At 35.8% G+C, this 16,617-nt stretch overlaps 1 protein-coding gene across 1 annotated transcript in view; it reads right to left on the bottom strand.

Annotated features, from left to right (window-relative positions):
* Nucleotides 1-9,982: 9,982 nt before the first annotated feature.
* LOC100369850 (uncharacterized) overlaps nucleotides 9,983-16,617 on the bottom strand; it is a 47,877-nt gene continuing 41,242 nt past the window's right edge. Inside the window, exon 6 of the mRNA XM_006811238.3 lies at nucleotides 9,983-10,823. Coding sequence (XP_006811301.2) covers nucleotides 10,092-10,823 — 732 coding nt within the window. The 3' untranslated portion in view covers nucleotides 9,983-10,091. The remainder of the gene's footprint in view (nucleotides 10,824-16,617) is intronic.

The following is a 16,617-nucleotide window of genomic DNA, read 5'->3' on the forward strand; positions in this document are numbered from 1 at the left end:
ACACTCAAAAGAGACTAGTATGAGATAGTTCACGCGAGTTGGAGATTTTGTGACGAGTGTGAGAAATCTCATCCCAGGCCCATTCGTGTACAGGGTTCTTTTTCTATCATTAACTCAAGATACGTTATTAAATAGAGAAAACAAGCTTGATGTGTTTAGAGTAGAGTAGATGCAATTCGGCTCAACTTAGGGGGTGTATTATTCTGCTTCGCAAAACGTACTCCCTATCATCCGCTGAATGTATGAGCTCCATGCAGATATAATGCAGCATGATATGTTGAACTCCACTGCATACACAGCAGTGTGAACAAATATACACTTACTCGAGCGAATGACAGAAGCAAAGCTTCGACATAACCGATTCATGTCTTCTGCAGGCGAGACAATCATTTAAAAAATAATACTCGTAATGTCATAAGCTGTATTATCACTATAAAAGTAGACCACTCACATGAACCAGCTATAGCCTCATAATATCAAAAAGAATATAACCCATGACCAACTTCAAGTGTCACTACGACTGACAAATAATAAATTAACGAGAGTTTTGCGCATACGATGGCTAATTTATGCTATTTGGCGTGACGCACGTGCGTGACGGAGAAGTGCATTTGCAATTACGCCGTCGACGGTTTTCGAAATATTATCCTTCATATATTTTTGTTCAAAGTAAACTTTGAATAATTGTTGTCACCCAGTAACAGTGAACACTGAAGTTATATCGCGATAAAAAACGGTAGCGTCGGGTGAATTATTTTTCTCCGCATACTGTTTGCACGCGCGCAGACTGACGACGTTAGCGTGCATACGGCCGTTCAGTGTGAACTATCAATTAGTGATATTTCAAAATAAACTCCCGTTAAAGAAACGCACCATGGTCATGTGATAATGGTATATACTATAGTAGTAAGCTATGTAAATCATTGTAGTAGGCCATCTGTACAAAGCTTCATCCGGGATACTTTATATTCTAATATATAAATAAGAATATTGATCTATATATGTTAATTATCTAATTAGTAAGCAATTCTTCCATCTGGACGAAACGTCAACTGCACGAATGTATATTGCAATATATCAGTACAATATATTGGTCCCTACATAATATGGTGATTAGGTTTTATCAAATATCTGGGCGAATAAAATAAGAAACCAAATTAGCACACGTCAATGGAGCAGATGATTGACATAACATGACACCAGTCAGGTGTATTGTTAATTTCTTCACATAGAACAGATGAGAAACATTAACACTGCATGAATTCCTCTGTGCACGATCGCTATGAATAATGAACCTAGAGTGAAATATTGAGCAGTCATTTGAAAGACTGGGTCACCTTGACATACACACCAAGAGACAGTATCACAGCTCCAGATATATGCATTGTTAGAACATAATGCAAAACGATTATTACTATTTTCCGGTTTTGTTATAATTTCATACAATATTATACAAAGATATATGCCATTGAGGTTAGGAATATTCTTTGACTCATTCCCTGCCATTTTAATGCGTATTTTTTAAACGTTTGCCCTTCTTGTCTTTTCTTGACACATTTCTTGTTATTTAAATATTCTGTATCAAATAAGATGTGAGGAAGGTTGTTCATTAGACAGTAATTCAGACTTGTCTTGTAACATGAAGCTAGTCTCTGAAGGAGTGTCAGGTGTTGGTGAATCTCACAGCCGACCAGACTCTCATCTTGCCTTGGGCATGAAGAAACGTGCGAGACGGCATTGTGAACACGTGATTTCACTGGGGATGGTGGACATCGAATGTGCGTAAATGTCTAGACTACTCTGCCAAGGATTGATGCCGAGAGGCATCTGCCCACATCAACTTATCATGCGTTAATTGAATAAAAGGTACATCTCGCACTACTGTATGGACGACATTTTGTCTGATATGAGCGGAAGCGTAAAGGCATCCCACACAAACCTTCATTTGTATAGCCATTGCGGTGATTTGTATAAGAGGATTGTTCATAAGTTCAATGACTTCTGTGATACCTAAGATAGGTAGGTTGAATGGCCGACTGTAAATTGAATATTGTGTGAATGACGAAACAAATCAATACATGAATTCTGATGAAAATTCAATAAAAATGAATTAAAATAAACTATCACTATTATGTATCCAGTTTTGTATTTTATATATTTGTATAAATATATATATACAATGAAATCAGAGTTAGTTTAGTGTTCAATAATACCTTTCCGAAATTATTTACAACTGACACATGGATGAACATTTTGTTAGTTTAGTGTTCAATATGCTGTTGTCAAAATGATTTAAAACATAGATGATTTACACTGTCATTATTCTACTCCAAATGTTATTTGATAGACATACGGAGAGAGCACATATCATTAATTATGCATTACATCATGTCATACACATCATATCATAATCAAGGTCATCAGTTCTTTACCTCACATATTGTCAGTTATCATTCACAGAACTCAGACACTAAAGACGTATCAAGCGGAAAAGAAGCAGGTGAAAAATTACTTCAGATTGCTAATCAGAGAAAGCTCAGAAAGAACTCATGTTTGCTCAGGGTATTGAAGACAAAGATTGAAGGCATGGAACAGACATAGCAAAATATCCGCCAATTAAATAAGTAACTGATATTTGCGATTCACACTTTCAAAACTGATCCACAATATCGAAGTTGACAATAATGGCAAACAAATCTACAGGGTCTCGTTCCCCAAAAGGTGGATAGGTCGCTAGTTTATTAATCAGTCCCAGTCACCCAATTTATCAGTAATTAATTCATTGATCAATAATGGGCTTATATATTCCGCTAACCTTTGCCTCGATTATTTGACGTAGGGGTACCCAGTGTGACCTTGATCAGATGTGAGCTAAACCAAACAGGGCAATCAGTGAGAAATGCGCTGCCTGAAAAGATTTGTAAGGCAGTGTAAGTGACTGGAATAAATAAAAAAAACTTCAGTTTATGGCTTCACTTTCCAGTAACTACCACTATTTCCAGTTATTAATTAATTGATTGATTAACAATCGAATAATGGCTTGGGTTCGACCCACTAAGCTCATCTTTAACGGATGACCTAGGGATTGACCATGGGCGAGTGTTCCACAGACTCAACGGGTAGACTAAATCTACTGGTCGAGGTTCATTCACTAACGAATACAACTTTGAGGGAACCTTGGTTCAGGTCTGCAAATGCTTGTGTTCGATGCCAGAATAATGCACTAACTTGTCATAATGCCATTATGATTGAAACACACAACCCTGTCACATAGTCCCGAATTGAAATATGTTCTCTATGACAAAATACACTAGTCAATTTGGCAGCATTTGAACTTGCAAATTGTACACAACGAAAAGTCAGGAGATACACCAGTGACATTCAATGCTCGGAACTGTCGCCTGACACAAAAATATTGAAAGAAATATCAGTCTTGATATCATTGATAAATATAAATCTCACAATGAAAAATATTTATCATATGAACATAAAGTAAACATTATAGTCAACAGACTCCAACATCTTTATCAAGTGAGATTCTGAAAGTTGGTGCATCTCAGAGTCCTTCTGGAATCTTCGTTTGGGCAACTTCCTTAGTCGCAGTATGAGTGTGGCTCCAGGGAGGAGATCCACTCTTGACTGCGATGACTATTACTCTTACTGCATATGCCTGAACTCTGGAAGCATGCTCTGTGACATAGAACAGGCTTTGGCAATGGCAGTCTTCTAACTATAAATAATACCACAGAAGGATAGACAGACTAGGTGACACACAGAGCAAAAGGTACAAATGCGACATCCCAAATAGGTCGGCAAAAACTAGAAGCATGAAACTGACTCCCTTGCAAAAAATTGTCCCAATGATGATAGCAAACCATAACTGATATGAAAGGTCTCTAGTTCCTGACATAAATAAACAAGGTATTCTATACATTAATTTGGCAGACTGTCGGGGGATCCAACCACTGTATAGACCAAGTTTAAATTATATCACTTAATGAGTATTTGAAATTTCATTTCCGGAATATGTGATGTGTGATAAATGTGTTAAATATAAACTTGATTGGTTCGAGAATGTATGAGATAAGGCTCTGTAAAACAGCATTTTTCAAATAAGATGACCACCAGTCAGCCAGTTAATGGTGACACAAATGCTTGTGCGTTTGTGTGATATTTGTGTTTGAAACTTGTTCAAACTTGATCGGTCTAGACATGTCATATTTAGATCCAAGAACTGCATGTTTTAAACAAAGTTACTACCAGACGGAAAATGTTAATGAAGTGCATAAAGTTACCAATATGTCCAATGTATGTACCAAGTTTGTACACAATTCGTCCATGAACTGGTTCTTGATTTGAGAATATGTGCGATTTTGATTCATTTAGGCCTTAAACTGTCTGCCATTCGGCCATCTTGAATCAGATAATGAAACAATTTGCATGTCCAATACGATGCATGTGTGAAGTTTAAACTTGCTCGGCCCAGGCATATTAGATATATAACTATATGTTACATATCTGAAACTATATTCTTTAAAACAAAATGGCATACACAGTCAGTCAGCTATTTCAAACCCGATACGAAAAATGACGTGCACTCCGGTCACATTATGTTCAAGGTATGTACCAAGTTTGAACAAGTATGTACCAATCTGTTAAGGTAGCGAGAAAAGAAGTTTTCACTTTTTTCTTGATTTTTCAAAAATTGATAAAACGGTTACTTTAGACCTTGATACATCACCCCAGGTTTACAAAAGCTCGAAATTGCGAAATAACGTTGCTCAAATTAGTGTTTTAAAACACTAGCAGAAAAGACTACAACTAGCGTTTCGTGGATATTTGCATAATGTTTATCTTTGAACGGGTTTAAATGATAACATCTTATCTGTATACTCTGTTGTTGACGATTCTGATATAACGGGTGATAAGCTTCCAGTTGCAAACAATGCGTGTTTATCTAACGTCCATTGTCAGCATTATTGTCAGTCGAGACTTCGTCCGAGAAACATGGTTATACAGTACTCATTTCGCCCAACCTTCCGCTTTTACATCGACCGCTTATCGCTTAATTTCCGACCACGCGGTCTTGTCCGACCGGAAACCGACCGTATTTTAATCGCGTTTTTTTTTTCGCTCGCTCGCTCATTGAAAACATTGACCGCTTACGCGCTTGCCCAAACACTGATCACTGGCACATGGGTGGTCGAAATGGTGGTTTTGATAGTAAAGTGTGAACATACAACTAGTATTAACTATTATTACATTCTGAATGACACTTCAAATCTAATAGTTGTATTACACTTGTATCGTGAAAGCAACTGAACTGGGACCTCTTGTTACGTGTTTTGGGTGCTTGTTCTAGATGTAATATTTTTTTTTATTTTAATGAGACAGTTACGTGAAAAAAGCCTAGGTAACTCCTTTTGAGAGAGCAGAGAAACAAGGAAATGTTAGTGATTAATTCCAAAAATAACGATACCGAATCCACATCGGTCCACGTCTGGTAAAATTTGACATTCAATTTTTAAAATTAAGTCACGACGATCATTGAATGAGCTCGGTCTATACCGTATACGTACAGTAAAAGTGTTCCCACAACAAATATTTTCGACTAAAAACGGCCGCATGCCCTGAAAAAATCGAACAGAGCTTGACATGTATGTATAATTTATTGGGCTTAAAAGAAAAACGTGTCAAATTTAGTTATAGCCATAACTATTTGTTGGCCAGTCGATGAACGATTCGAAACTCAGGATTCACACGGAAGTCATTCAGGGCTGAAAATCATCGACCCTACTCTGGTTTACTTTATTTCACAACTTGCTGATTCGCGTGAACTCTAGTATTTTCTTTTTGAACTAAGGTCCAATTCCATCAGTTTGTCAAAAAATATGTTTTTCAGCGAATAATTTTGAAGCCTGTCACAGCACAAAAAAATATGTGAATCGACGCCGGAGATTGGATTGTACGACGACCCTTCAATTAGCGTCAAATATGCTTTGCTACAACATCATTGATTGGCTGAGTGTCACCTGATCGGAGCACGACCTGGGTCACAGAACCATATTTGTCCGTATTATCAACAGGACTTTGCAAGATAACCACACCCACATTTTCAATCTTTTTTAGCGCGGAAGTTGCCAACAAATGTAAAAAAAAATCCTGAATTTCATGGATTCGAATAAAATAAAGCAAGCGATTGATAACTTTAAAGGATGATTATTAATATTTTCCCCGATGCTCTTCGAATTTTTATTTTTTTTATTTCAAGGTAAGAAATGGCTAGTTGAAGTTGCATCGTCTTCAATGCGGTTGTTTCACCGCGAACAACTCTAGCTCTGTTTTGGGCATGGTTTAGTTTTGCGATGTAAAATAATATATATATATTAAAATAATAATACTTGTTTAATTATTTGGGGTTTCAGCCCACAAATTACGGACATGATCCCCATGAATTACGGTCAATGTTTGTCTTCTCTCGGCTGATTGTCACGGTGTTGATCGACGCCCTTCCTAAACTCAGTATGGAGAAACCAACGGGGATCGACATTGCAAACAAACAATCGAAATTATCAACGAAAGACGAGATTTTTCTAGATATTTACAAACATACTGTCATGACAAACATATGTAAAATTAACAAATACACAAAGAGGTGTAATATTAGGTTTTATTTTAGGCTTAGAAATATTTTCTTTCACTCAGCCCATGCATGAAACTGCCATTTAGCTTTACGGTCCTTCAGCATCGGGGGAAAACAACAATAATTATACAAAACACATTGCGAAGACTCAACAATCAGGAAAGAAACCCCAGACAACCATGTCGTACATTTTGTATTTCACGTCAGAATATTGTTTAAAATAAAATATTCATTCCAAGCCAAATCGAGGTCAAGGAGTCAGGTTGCGTGCATATAATTATAGATAGTTAAAACAAAAAGTATTTGAACTTTTGTCAGCTGTTCAACATCTATAAAAACCAGAAAGACAATTATAAGACAATGTGAACCTCGGAAATTATTCTGTTAGTCCGAATTTTAAATGCGCGCGAGCGAGCAGGTGGGCGGTGATGTTGTCCGGAAATTGTCCGGTCGAATTCAACAAGCGGTCGGAAAAGCGAGAGAAAAAGTTGATTGGAAAGCGGAAGCGGGTGGGAGGTTGTGCGAAAGGAGTACTGTAACTTTGCACAACTTTCTTTTAAATCGTTTTATTTTCCAAGTCAACATTCTATTTTACTAATACATTTTTTTTCTAACGCAATGGCGAAGAAAAGAAAGAAAGCGTTGACAGACGAGGCAAAGAAAAATCTGCCACTCAGTGTCGCACTCTGACACAGCAATTTTTTATCAAACATCGGCCATTTTGTTTCACCATGAAAACCGTTTTATTAGATGTCTTATCAGAGACACTTGAAGGATTAGCTTGTTTGTAAACTGTCGGCATGTACAGTGGGACAGTAATGTTTGTCAGAGGATTATCCTTTGTTGTTCGTTTGCATAACAATGGAAAACCCGAACGTTCCTGGAGTACGGACTCAAATGCCAGCAGTTTTCTTCATTTTTCACGCTCGAGCTTGAAATTATTCATTATCTGACACTCTTTATGAGTTCTATGATATCAGTGGTTAATATGTTTGGCCATTTTTAGTGTATATTTATAATAATGCAGCAAATCTACAGTGTTTTATTAACCAAAACTGTTTTTCGCGTTTTTCCCGAGTTGAAGTTTTGATCGAGTACGACTCATTGGGACCGCCGCCAAATCAAGTGCGTTCGGACTAGGACATTCAAACTCGCAGTTATCGTTCAAAAGATAATGATGGTGCGAATTATGTCTGGGTTTTTAAAGAAAATGCTTTGTCGCAGAATAATAGTCTGTTAAAGGTGCCAAGTATGAAATAATTTAAGGACAAAAAAAACAAACCTGCATAGAAATCGGAATAATAGCTCTTTTGATTATCGGAGACGCATTTCAATGGACTTGATTACGGACAATGCATGACGTAAATTTCACCAGGAAATTCCGCAGTGTGCTCTCGCAATCGCGGACTTTTTTTTTATTTTTACAAGGTTCGCCATTTTTGATGTCACGTGATAATTATGTAAACAATGACTGTTCAGTTTGTGCGAACTTGTACCTCTATACTTAGTCTTTTGATATATATAACCTAAATTACTGTTCTGAACGAGACAACAGACAGAGAATGTTTTATTTAAAAACGTCACAAAACCCTTCGTGCTACCTTAATGCATGAGAAATGGAATGGAAAAATGTGCGACATCTTTGGATTTTAAAAAGCTGCTATTCGACCATATTGAATCAGATCATGAAACAAATGCATGTTATATGTACGATGTATGTGTGAAGTCAGATATATGGGTCTGGGGCTGAAACAAATGTATTTGCATACTTAGTCCATTTAAGGACTGATAAAGTCAGAATATACTAAGGTTGGGAAAAATATGACAAAGCCAGTGACATAAGGTCAATATGGTTTTTACACACATACATAGATCAATGTATACAGTACATAAATTAATGTGCTATACAAGAGACAATTGGTCTTTGAGCATTCACAACAATTAATTGTACAAACGAATTGTATATGAACCATGAAGTTAAGACCAAGAAGAGAACATATCCTGCCCTACCGCAACCATCTGCCATATATTAATCTGAGTAGTTGATTTATGACAGGTAATTCTACATGGGGCAAATTAAGTTGAAACAATCAGAGATCATCTACCTAAGTGATTTGTCATAATTTGACACCAGTTCATCAGCCGTGAAACGCTTGAATGTTGAGATAAGACGTTCTTGTAAATAAAAACAGCTGGACATTCTTAACAACGTTCTAAAGAATGCGTGGGAGTTTGATAACATTTGCCCACGTGTCAGATGCGAGAACTAGATCATCTGCATAATCTGCATTTGTAATCTTCTCAGTTGGGCAGCGGTTTAATCTTTCTTCTGAGAGAGTAAATCCCATGTCATTAAGCTTATCTAGAGATGTGCAATGTACATAGTCTAGGGTGATGACAAAAGAAAAAACGAGATATTGTGTGGTCCAGTTTTGTTTTTTCTCACAACTTCAGCTAGTTCTTTTAGTGTATAATTTATCAGTTTTATATAAAACACCGTAACATTTGAGTATAGGCTGTATCACTTGTCTACACTTTGTGTGTGTACAGTTATCGGTTGACAAGAAACAATAACGGCGTTCTTTGCTATTGTTGCTCATGTTTCTTGTAAGCAATGTTATCACAGCAATCCGACAGTTAATCTTGTTCAGTGAGCAGTATTTGTTATTTAGCATTTGCATTATATAAATGACGTCAGTGTGAGACGGCCTATAATGCAGTGTTTTTCGACTTTTTGTTTATGAGCATTATTTACCTTTTTTGCATTTTAGCATAGGATACGAGAGAAGCCAGTAATTTTGACTGCTTTTTTTGTTTCAACACATCGTCACGTAATACATATCACCTCCAACAAGTGGAATGTTACGTTTAATCAAAGAGCTCTTGACAGAATAAAGAGACATCTTCTTTTGTTTGTTACTACTAAAGGTTACAATAACCACTCTGTTCGTAAGTGGGACATGTACTGATATATGCCGTGAGAACATATTAATGCATTTAAATTATATTACAATATCTTAAATTTAATTAAAGTTGAATTAAACTTGACAGGATGCCTTTTGATTGAGTAATGACTATATACAAAACACAAACTTAACTTATAACAGTTTGTGTAGGTTAGGGTTAAAGAAAGGGAATAAGATTTGTATATTTTGTACCAACCTACTCGTTATCTATAAGCGTTATTACGCAAACTTGTGATAAATACTAATTTCATTTCTTTTCAGAGATTGCCAAATGTTCCTCAGACATCTCCAGAAGTTTCTCCTTTTGAGGTGTTTAAACATAGAGTAGACATTGACACATATAGGGTAACCACAAAAGACATGTCAAAAGATGCATAATTGTCAGCTTCAGTGAAATGAAGCAAATTTTATGAACAAGCAGATACACATAGCTTTGCGGTATTTTACCAGTATCGAAAATAACATATTAAAGTATTTGAAAATCATGATATGGCTTGAATAAGAGGGCCATCAGGCTGTAAAACTATTTTGGCAGTTAGCATTAGATGATCTGATGGATAAAGCTCCTCTGGTAGGATGGAATTAATCGAGTCAATCATGTCGGAGAAGCTGCGAGAAGCGTAAATTACTAAACATATCATAACGACAGTAGAAAGGATGATCTGAAACAGTGCCGGGAATCTACAGAGGGGCCACAGCTTAGCTAAAAGTCGACACAACCGCCAACGAGAACGATGCATGCCACCAGACTTGGTGTACAAGCCAGGGTAACATAGACAACAGTTGCACCCCATTGACTGCATCATCTGCTGGTTCTTTTTGTTCAGAATAAACAACACTTGTAAGACTGCATACAAAAACTGAATAAAAAATATTGCAAACACCACTATGATAAGAAGCATGTGACGATAAACATCATTATTGCACTCAAAACATTGCGGTAAGTGACAAGATTGTTTGTTACCACCAGAAACGCACACTCCACACCGACAGGATCCATGTGGCCCACAGTCATGGCTACACGACCGACCAGCAATACCAATGGAAGACAAATATGCCGAATTGATCACTGTGTGTAGACGATTCCACCAAATACGGTCAATGAATTGCTCTCGGTATGACTGGCCATCTCCTAGTATATTCACATCTTTCACCATCAAGTCATTTGCAGAAACCAGGATACGATCTGGACGACTCTCCATTCCAGGAACAGGCTGAAAAGGGGTACAAGCCATTAGAAACATTTCAATGATCAACATTTTAAACATACAAATATCCTTGTGAAACTAAATTGATATAGTAGTTTATGAACCACATTTAACATGTCATTATAAAAAGTATTTAATTATAGTGAGCGAAAACAATACATTTTATTTTCAAATATCAAAAAATATAGTTCTTGCAAAAAGTAGACAATGAGATACAAGAGATATAACACATCATACAATGTGCACAATACATCAACTCATTGACTCGTGATGATACTTGGCTAAGTGAAATGTGTATAACGCAAACCCCGTTTAAAATGGAAATCAATGAATGTCTAATGATGGTGGTAATCATCACACGTTTGAACAATGTAATTTACATGCATTGTTGTACAAAATCCATATATTAGACTTTTGAATGATACAACTTTATAATGTATGTCACTGGTAGCATCTCAGAAATCCGGAGTGGAGACCCTAAGGCAATTGGATCGACTACTAGTCGCCCTTCTGCCAACTCCTGCAGCCAAGCCGGCTCCAAACGTAGTGCTCTGCATTCCCTTGGACTTCGTCGTTGCGGAAGAGAGGGGAACCTTGTTGACTGGGCAGCACTAGGTTTCCATACACACATGCCCAGGCCTGTGCCCTGGAGAGACCATGAAGACTGAGCGCACTGACTCACTGGGCGCAAACCCATCGTCTCCCGAGACAGAAGGATGCCTACAATATGATTGTTTTCTGTACATGATCATCCCAGTATGCCAAAATACAGACTTCTAGGTTGGAAATGTACTTATTGTCTGCTCGTGTTGTCCACATTGCACCTGTTTCCGGCACATGCTGTGCAACATTATATGATTATGTCAGTTCTATTTTTTGTAAGACTTTAATAAAATTTTATAAGCAAGGAGAATAACTGCCATTTTGTAGCAGTTCTCATTTTACAGAAGTCTTTAGTACAGTGACTCAAAGTGATTTCCTTTATCTGTAGTGTATGCACTTACGTAAATGACATATTTAAGTAAATAAGTTGTATTTTAATGATTCATTACACAATAAATGCAATTCTCATTATGTAATTCTATTGGAGATGTACGTACATCGACATGATGATGTTATAGCCATATACATGTACTGAAGTTGTTTTATAATCACATAACATATTAAATTGCACGCTATGTAATTGCTGCTAATCGTTACCATTACATGACAATGTGTCTGTTCAACATTTCCAATGCAAGTGCAATTATCAATGACAAAGTACACATGAATGGCTATTAACAAATAACAGAGAAATCCTTCTACATTATTATGACATACATAACAACACTATTCCTTATACTGAGATGGGTTGCTATGAATGGAATTACAGACTGAACAGTTTTTTTGCAGACATTTCACAGTCATGGGTCTGAATTCTTGAATATGCTAGCCTTGAGCATGACAGTTGTTTTGAAATATCACGGCGAATAATACAGGATGTACATCAGGTTTAAAACATCATACCTAAGTAATACCGAAATTAATATTGATGATGATGATGATGATGTTGCAGTGTTGAAAACACTGATGTGGTAAATTATGCTAGCAAAAATTGTAAAAACAGTTATATTTTAAAATAAATCTGTATAAATCATTATCTTATCTAAAGTGAATAGTTTTCCAGTCTTGTCTCTATAGATTTGCTTACATAAGAAGTCATGGATAATTGAAATTTTAGCTAAGTGGAGTGAAGAGGTTAAAGTGGAGAGGTTAAAGTGGAGAGGTTGTCATCTGATAACATTGCAAGCTAAAAATGCAAAACAATGACATGTTATGGCTGTATTCCGCATGTGCAAGTGATGACTTCCTCGCTTTAAGGTTTAACCGTGTATTTATCAATAGGGCGTTTGTTTTTCAATCTGCAACTTCTAAATTCCTTTGAGCTGCATTTTGTGGATGAAATTTTAATAAAGAAAGTATTTATCCTGATTGAGCAACGAATGTGATCACATGTGCATATCCTAGAAACGGTTAATGGTGAATGCATTGTCACGGTTGAGGTAATCCAATATTGATTGTATAAATGCAAATACAGCGCTTTTAATGTTGACTCAATACCTTTGCATTGAAGGTTCATCTTCAGTCTTAAATTTGAACTTTTTGTTGCGAATAGAAATATACTGTTCTATGTGCTGAAGTACTTTTGGGTTCCACTTGATTTGACAGGCAAATAAATGTACTAGACTGTAAAGGTAATAGGGCAGTCCAGTAGAAATTCCTCGCACAGACAGACATACAGTCTAGTATAGAACATTTATATCTCATTTTTGAAGAAATGTGTGATGTTCTTATTGGAAGGAGGCAATGCATGACACACTTATCTGTGTCTTGAGCTTTGTAAGTCATTTTCACATGTTGTGCATTTTCCATCATCAATCATGTATAATTTCATCGTAATATCTAAGCTCAGCAGAAACCTCAGAGAATGTTTCTGAATCACGTATGTGTCATGTTTTTCGAAAATGTTGTCAATATAGACATAATGACTGAGTCAAGAAATAAAACAAGTTTTAAATAAAGCAACCAAAGATAATGAAACGAAAGTGGTACAAGTAAATAATATATGGGAAAATTCCAAGCCAGCTGTTTCAGGCAGTATTTAGTACCCCTGTATCTAGTTAAACCAAACACAATATGTGGGTGGAGAGTGATGATATACATGGACTTGGTGGACCATACATCATCAAGTGTCAACAGCAGGTGGTGGCAAGCGATTTGTTTGAATCAAATCTCAAACATGTATAACCTTTTACAGAGAATTATGTGCAGATCATCAAAAATCACCATACTCATTGGTATTAGAATCATATTTGAATTAAAGGCATGAATTTGGGAAAGATTTCTGTTCTCACAGGATAACACATTTAGACATGATTGTGAATAGTTTAAAATCATGGATTGGGAAAGATCATGTTTGGACAGGATTACATGTTTAAACCAAAACATGCATTTGGACAAAATGACCCATTGCTACATGTTGTGTATGAATCGTGTGTGTGCTAAAATCATACATTTAGACAGGCAATATTACTAATTAAAAGCATATTACTATTATATATATATATAACATGTGATTCAAATTCATAGCCATGGTAAAGCCACTGTAAGCAGATTAAAATCCTTTAATCAATCCATCCATCCATTTATGATCATCTGTTCGGACCAAAGCTAAACTAAAATAATTTGTTTGGATAGGATCATCCATATGAACTGGAGCATCCATTCGGACAGGATAATTCATTTGCACTACATTGTTCACAATTACCATTCAGAAAGCTTATCTGTTTGAACAGATTCTGAATCAAGTTATTTGAGCAGAATTATCTGTTTGAACAGGATCATATTTGCACTAAAATCATCTGTTTGGGCAATAGCATTCATTGAAACAAGATCATTCATTTGAACAGGGTCATCCATTTTAGACAAGATCATTGGTTTAGACGCAATCTTCTGATTAGTCATATTAGAAACATATTTGCACTAAAGATCATCTGTTTGAACAGGATGATTCGTTTAGACAGGATTATGTTAGCAATAATTTAAAATTCATTTGGAGAACATATCATCTGCTTGGACAAGATCATCTGTTTGGACAGGATTGTCCATTTGGATCCAGGATCACCCATTCCAAAAAGATCACTATGAGAACCATGTTTGCATTTAAAATCATTGTCATCATCATCATCATCATCATCATCATTGACAGAATCACATGTTTTGGTGGGATTATCGTTTTGAACATTTGAAGATGGGAAGTGTAGTGGTTGATATTATTGATTTATTTCTTCTGGCAAATACATGTAGGTCACTTGAAAATGTGTCTTGAGTATCCAAGTCATGTAAATGTAAAACGAGACATCAACAAAATATGCATACGATATTTTAATGAGGAACAAAGGGTATGTTTGCCTATAAAATAGAAGGTAAGAAGGAATGATTATAAAAAAAATCAATATCTGAGACATTCCAATGTATATAGAAAACCACATGTATTCAATAGCAGGAACTGTACGTGAATGTGTTGCACAACTACAATATACATAATAACATTACATGACCCTATCAGCTCATCTCGTCCATCAAAAAGAGATCTGAGAGATCAATGATTCATGTTTAAAATATCAATTGCCAGAATTCACTTTTTTGTTATCACGATCAATCCTCATCAAGAATTCCGAATTAACTGTGAGGCCTACTTTTTAGATCATTCCTTTTCCATCATGCTTATAATTAGAATTTGGAGAACAAGCTACAAAGCCACAGTCTGTAAAATATAGCAAATTGCATATTTTAAGTGTATTTTGACTATGCTGTAGCATTGTATATATCATGACAGGAAACAGTCCCCGTTGCTTTTAATGAACGTATGTACTTGATAGCATGTGTACATATATGTACGATGTAAGCTTGTGATGAGCGTATTCAGCCAATCGCGGTGTATTATATTTTGATAGCTTAGCAAAATCATGCAACAGCTTTGACAACCAAATCCATCAATGAATACCTGAAATATTATTCCAACATCAGCTTGATATTGTTGCATCATTTATTTGATTGACACTTACATGTATATGACAGATTTGAGACAAAGTAAAAATTAGTTGTGTGATTCCTTCCTTTAATAATATGTACATGATATTTATGTCTTTATTATTTATTCTAACTGACACACTCATATTACAATTTGAATAAAAACTGGAGTCAGTTGTGGCTAATTAGAAACAGGTAATAAAATCATGACACAAATACTCATGTTAATGTGTTGTCTGATGGAAAATGGCTGCCATTTGGCCATCTTAAATTGGACCATGACACAATAGCATACTGATGTATGTGTGATCAGTCAAGTCATGTATTAAAGATATAAATGTATATCGATCCGAAACTTCATTCTTTAATACAAAATGGCCAATTTGAACTTGACCAGAAAAAAAATGATGTGCACAATAAAGGTTCAATGCTTGTACTAAGTTTAAACCAAATCTGTCTACAAACACACAGCTGAGATCTACCTTCTGGAATGGTGAAACAGTGTTATTTTCATGCATTGGTGTGGACAAAATGTATGTTGGAAACAATGTCTCGATGTATGTTAAGTTTGAACTTGATCAATATGTGTGAGCTATTAGTGGATACTGATGGAGGCACAGGTGGACATAAGGAGGTTAATCCATAATTAGTATACATTAAACATTCCTCCAATAGTATTCTCTTTTTCATATTAAAATGCTTCAAAGAGACAAATTTTGCGACAGTTTCATGTACATTGACCTCCTGTCTTTAATGTTTAAGCTACCTCTCCACCTGCACCCAAGTGAATTAAGTCATAAAAACAGCCAAATAATTGCTGCACTAAGCTGTTTGAAGGCAATGATGTCTATAAAAGTTTAGACACAAGGAGGCAAATATAAAATGGTTGTGAACGCTGTTTTTGTGACTAAAAAGTGAGCATAGATCTTGAGGTTGTAATAGCTGATTATAAAAGTTTTTTTGTTTCTCTTGTACAGATGCATGGTAAAAGCTTTTTGCTTTTTCTCAAATGCACTCGTATAAATTAAGATCATTTTGATCACCATTAAATTTAGTGATTGAATAAAATACACAGGTTGCCATTTGGTGATCTAAACAAATCTTGCTTGGGACAAAACTTTTTGTTACATAAATAATAATATGACTTCTATGACCTCAGGAGAAAATCTTACTATTCATGAATTCATTTGCAGCCAGAATCACTAGTATTATATATACTTATTTATAT

Source organism: Saccoglossus kowalevskii, chromosome 3 (genome assembly GCF_978046115.1).
Source record: "Saccoglossus kowalevskii chromosome 3, keSacKowa6.1, whole genome shotgun sequence".
Lineage (NCBI taxonomy): Eukaryota > Metazoa > Hemichordata > Enteropneusta > Harrimaniidae > Saccoglossus > Saccoglossus kowalevskii.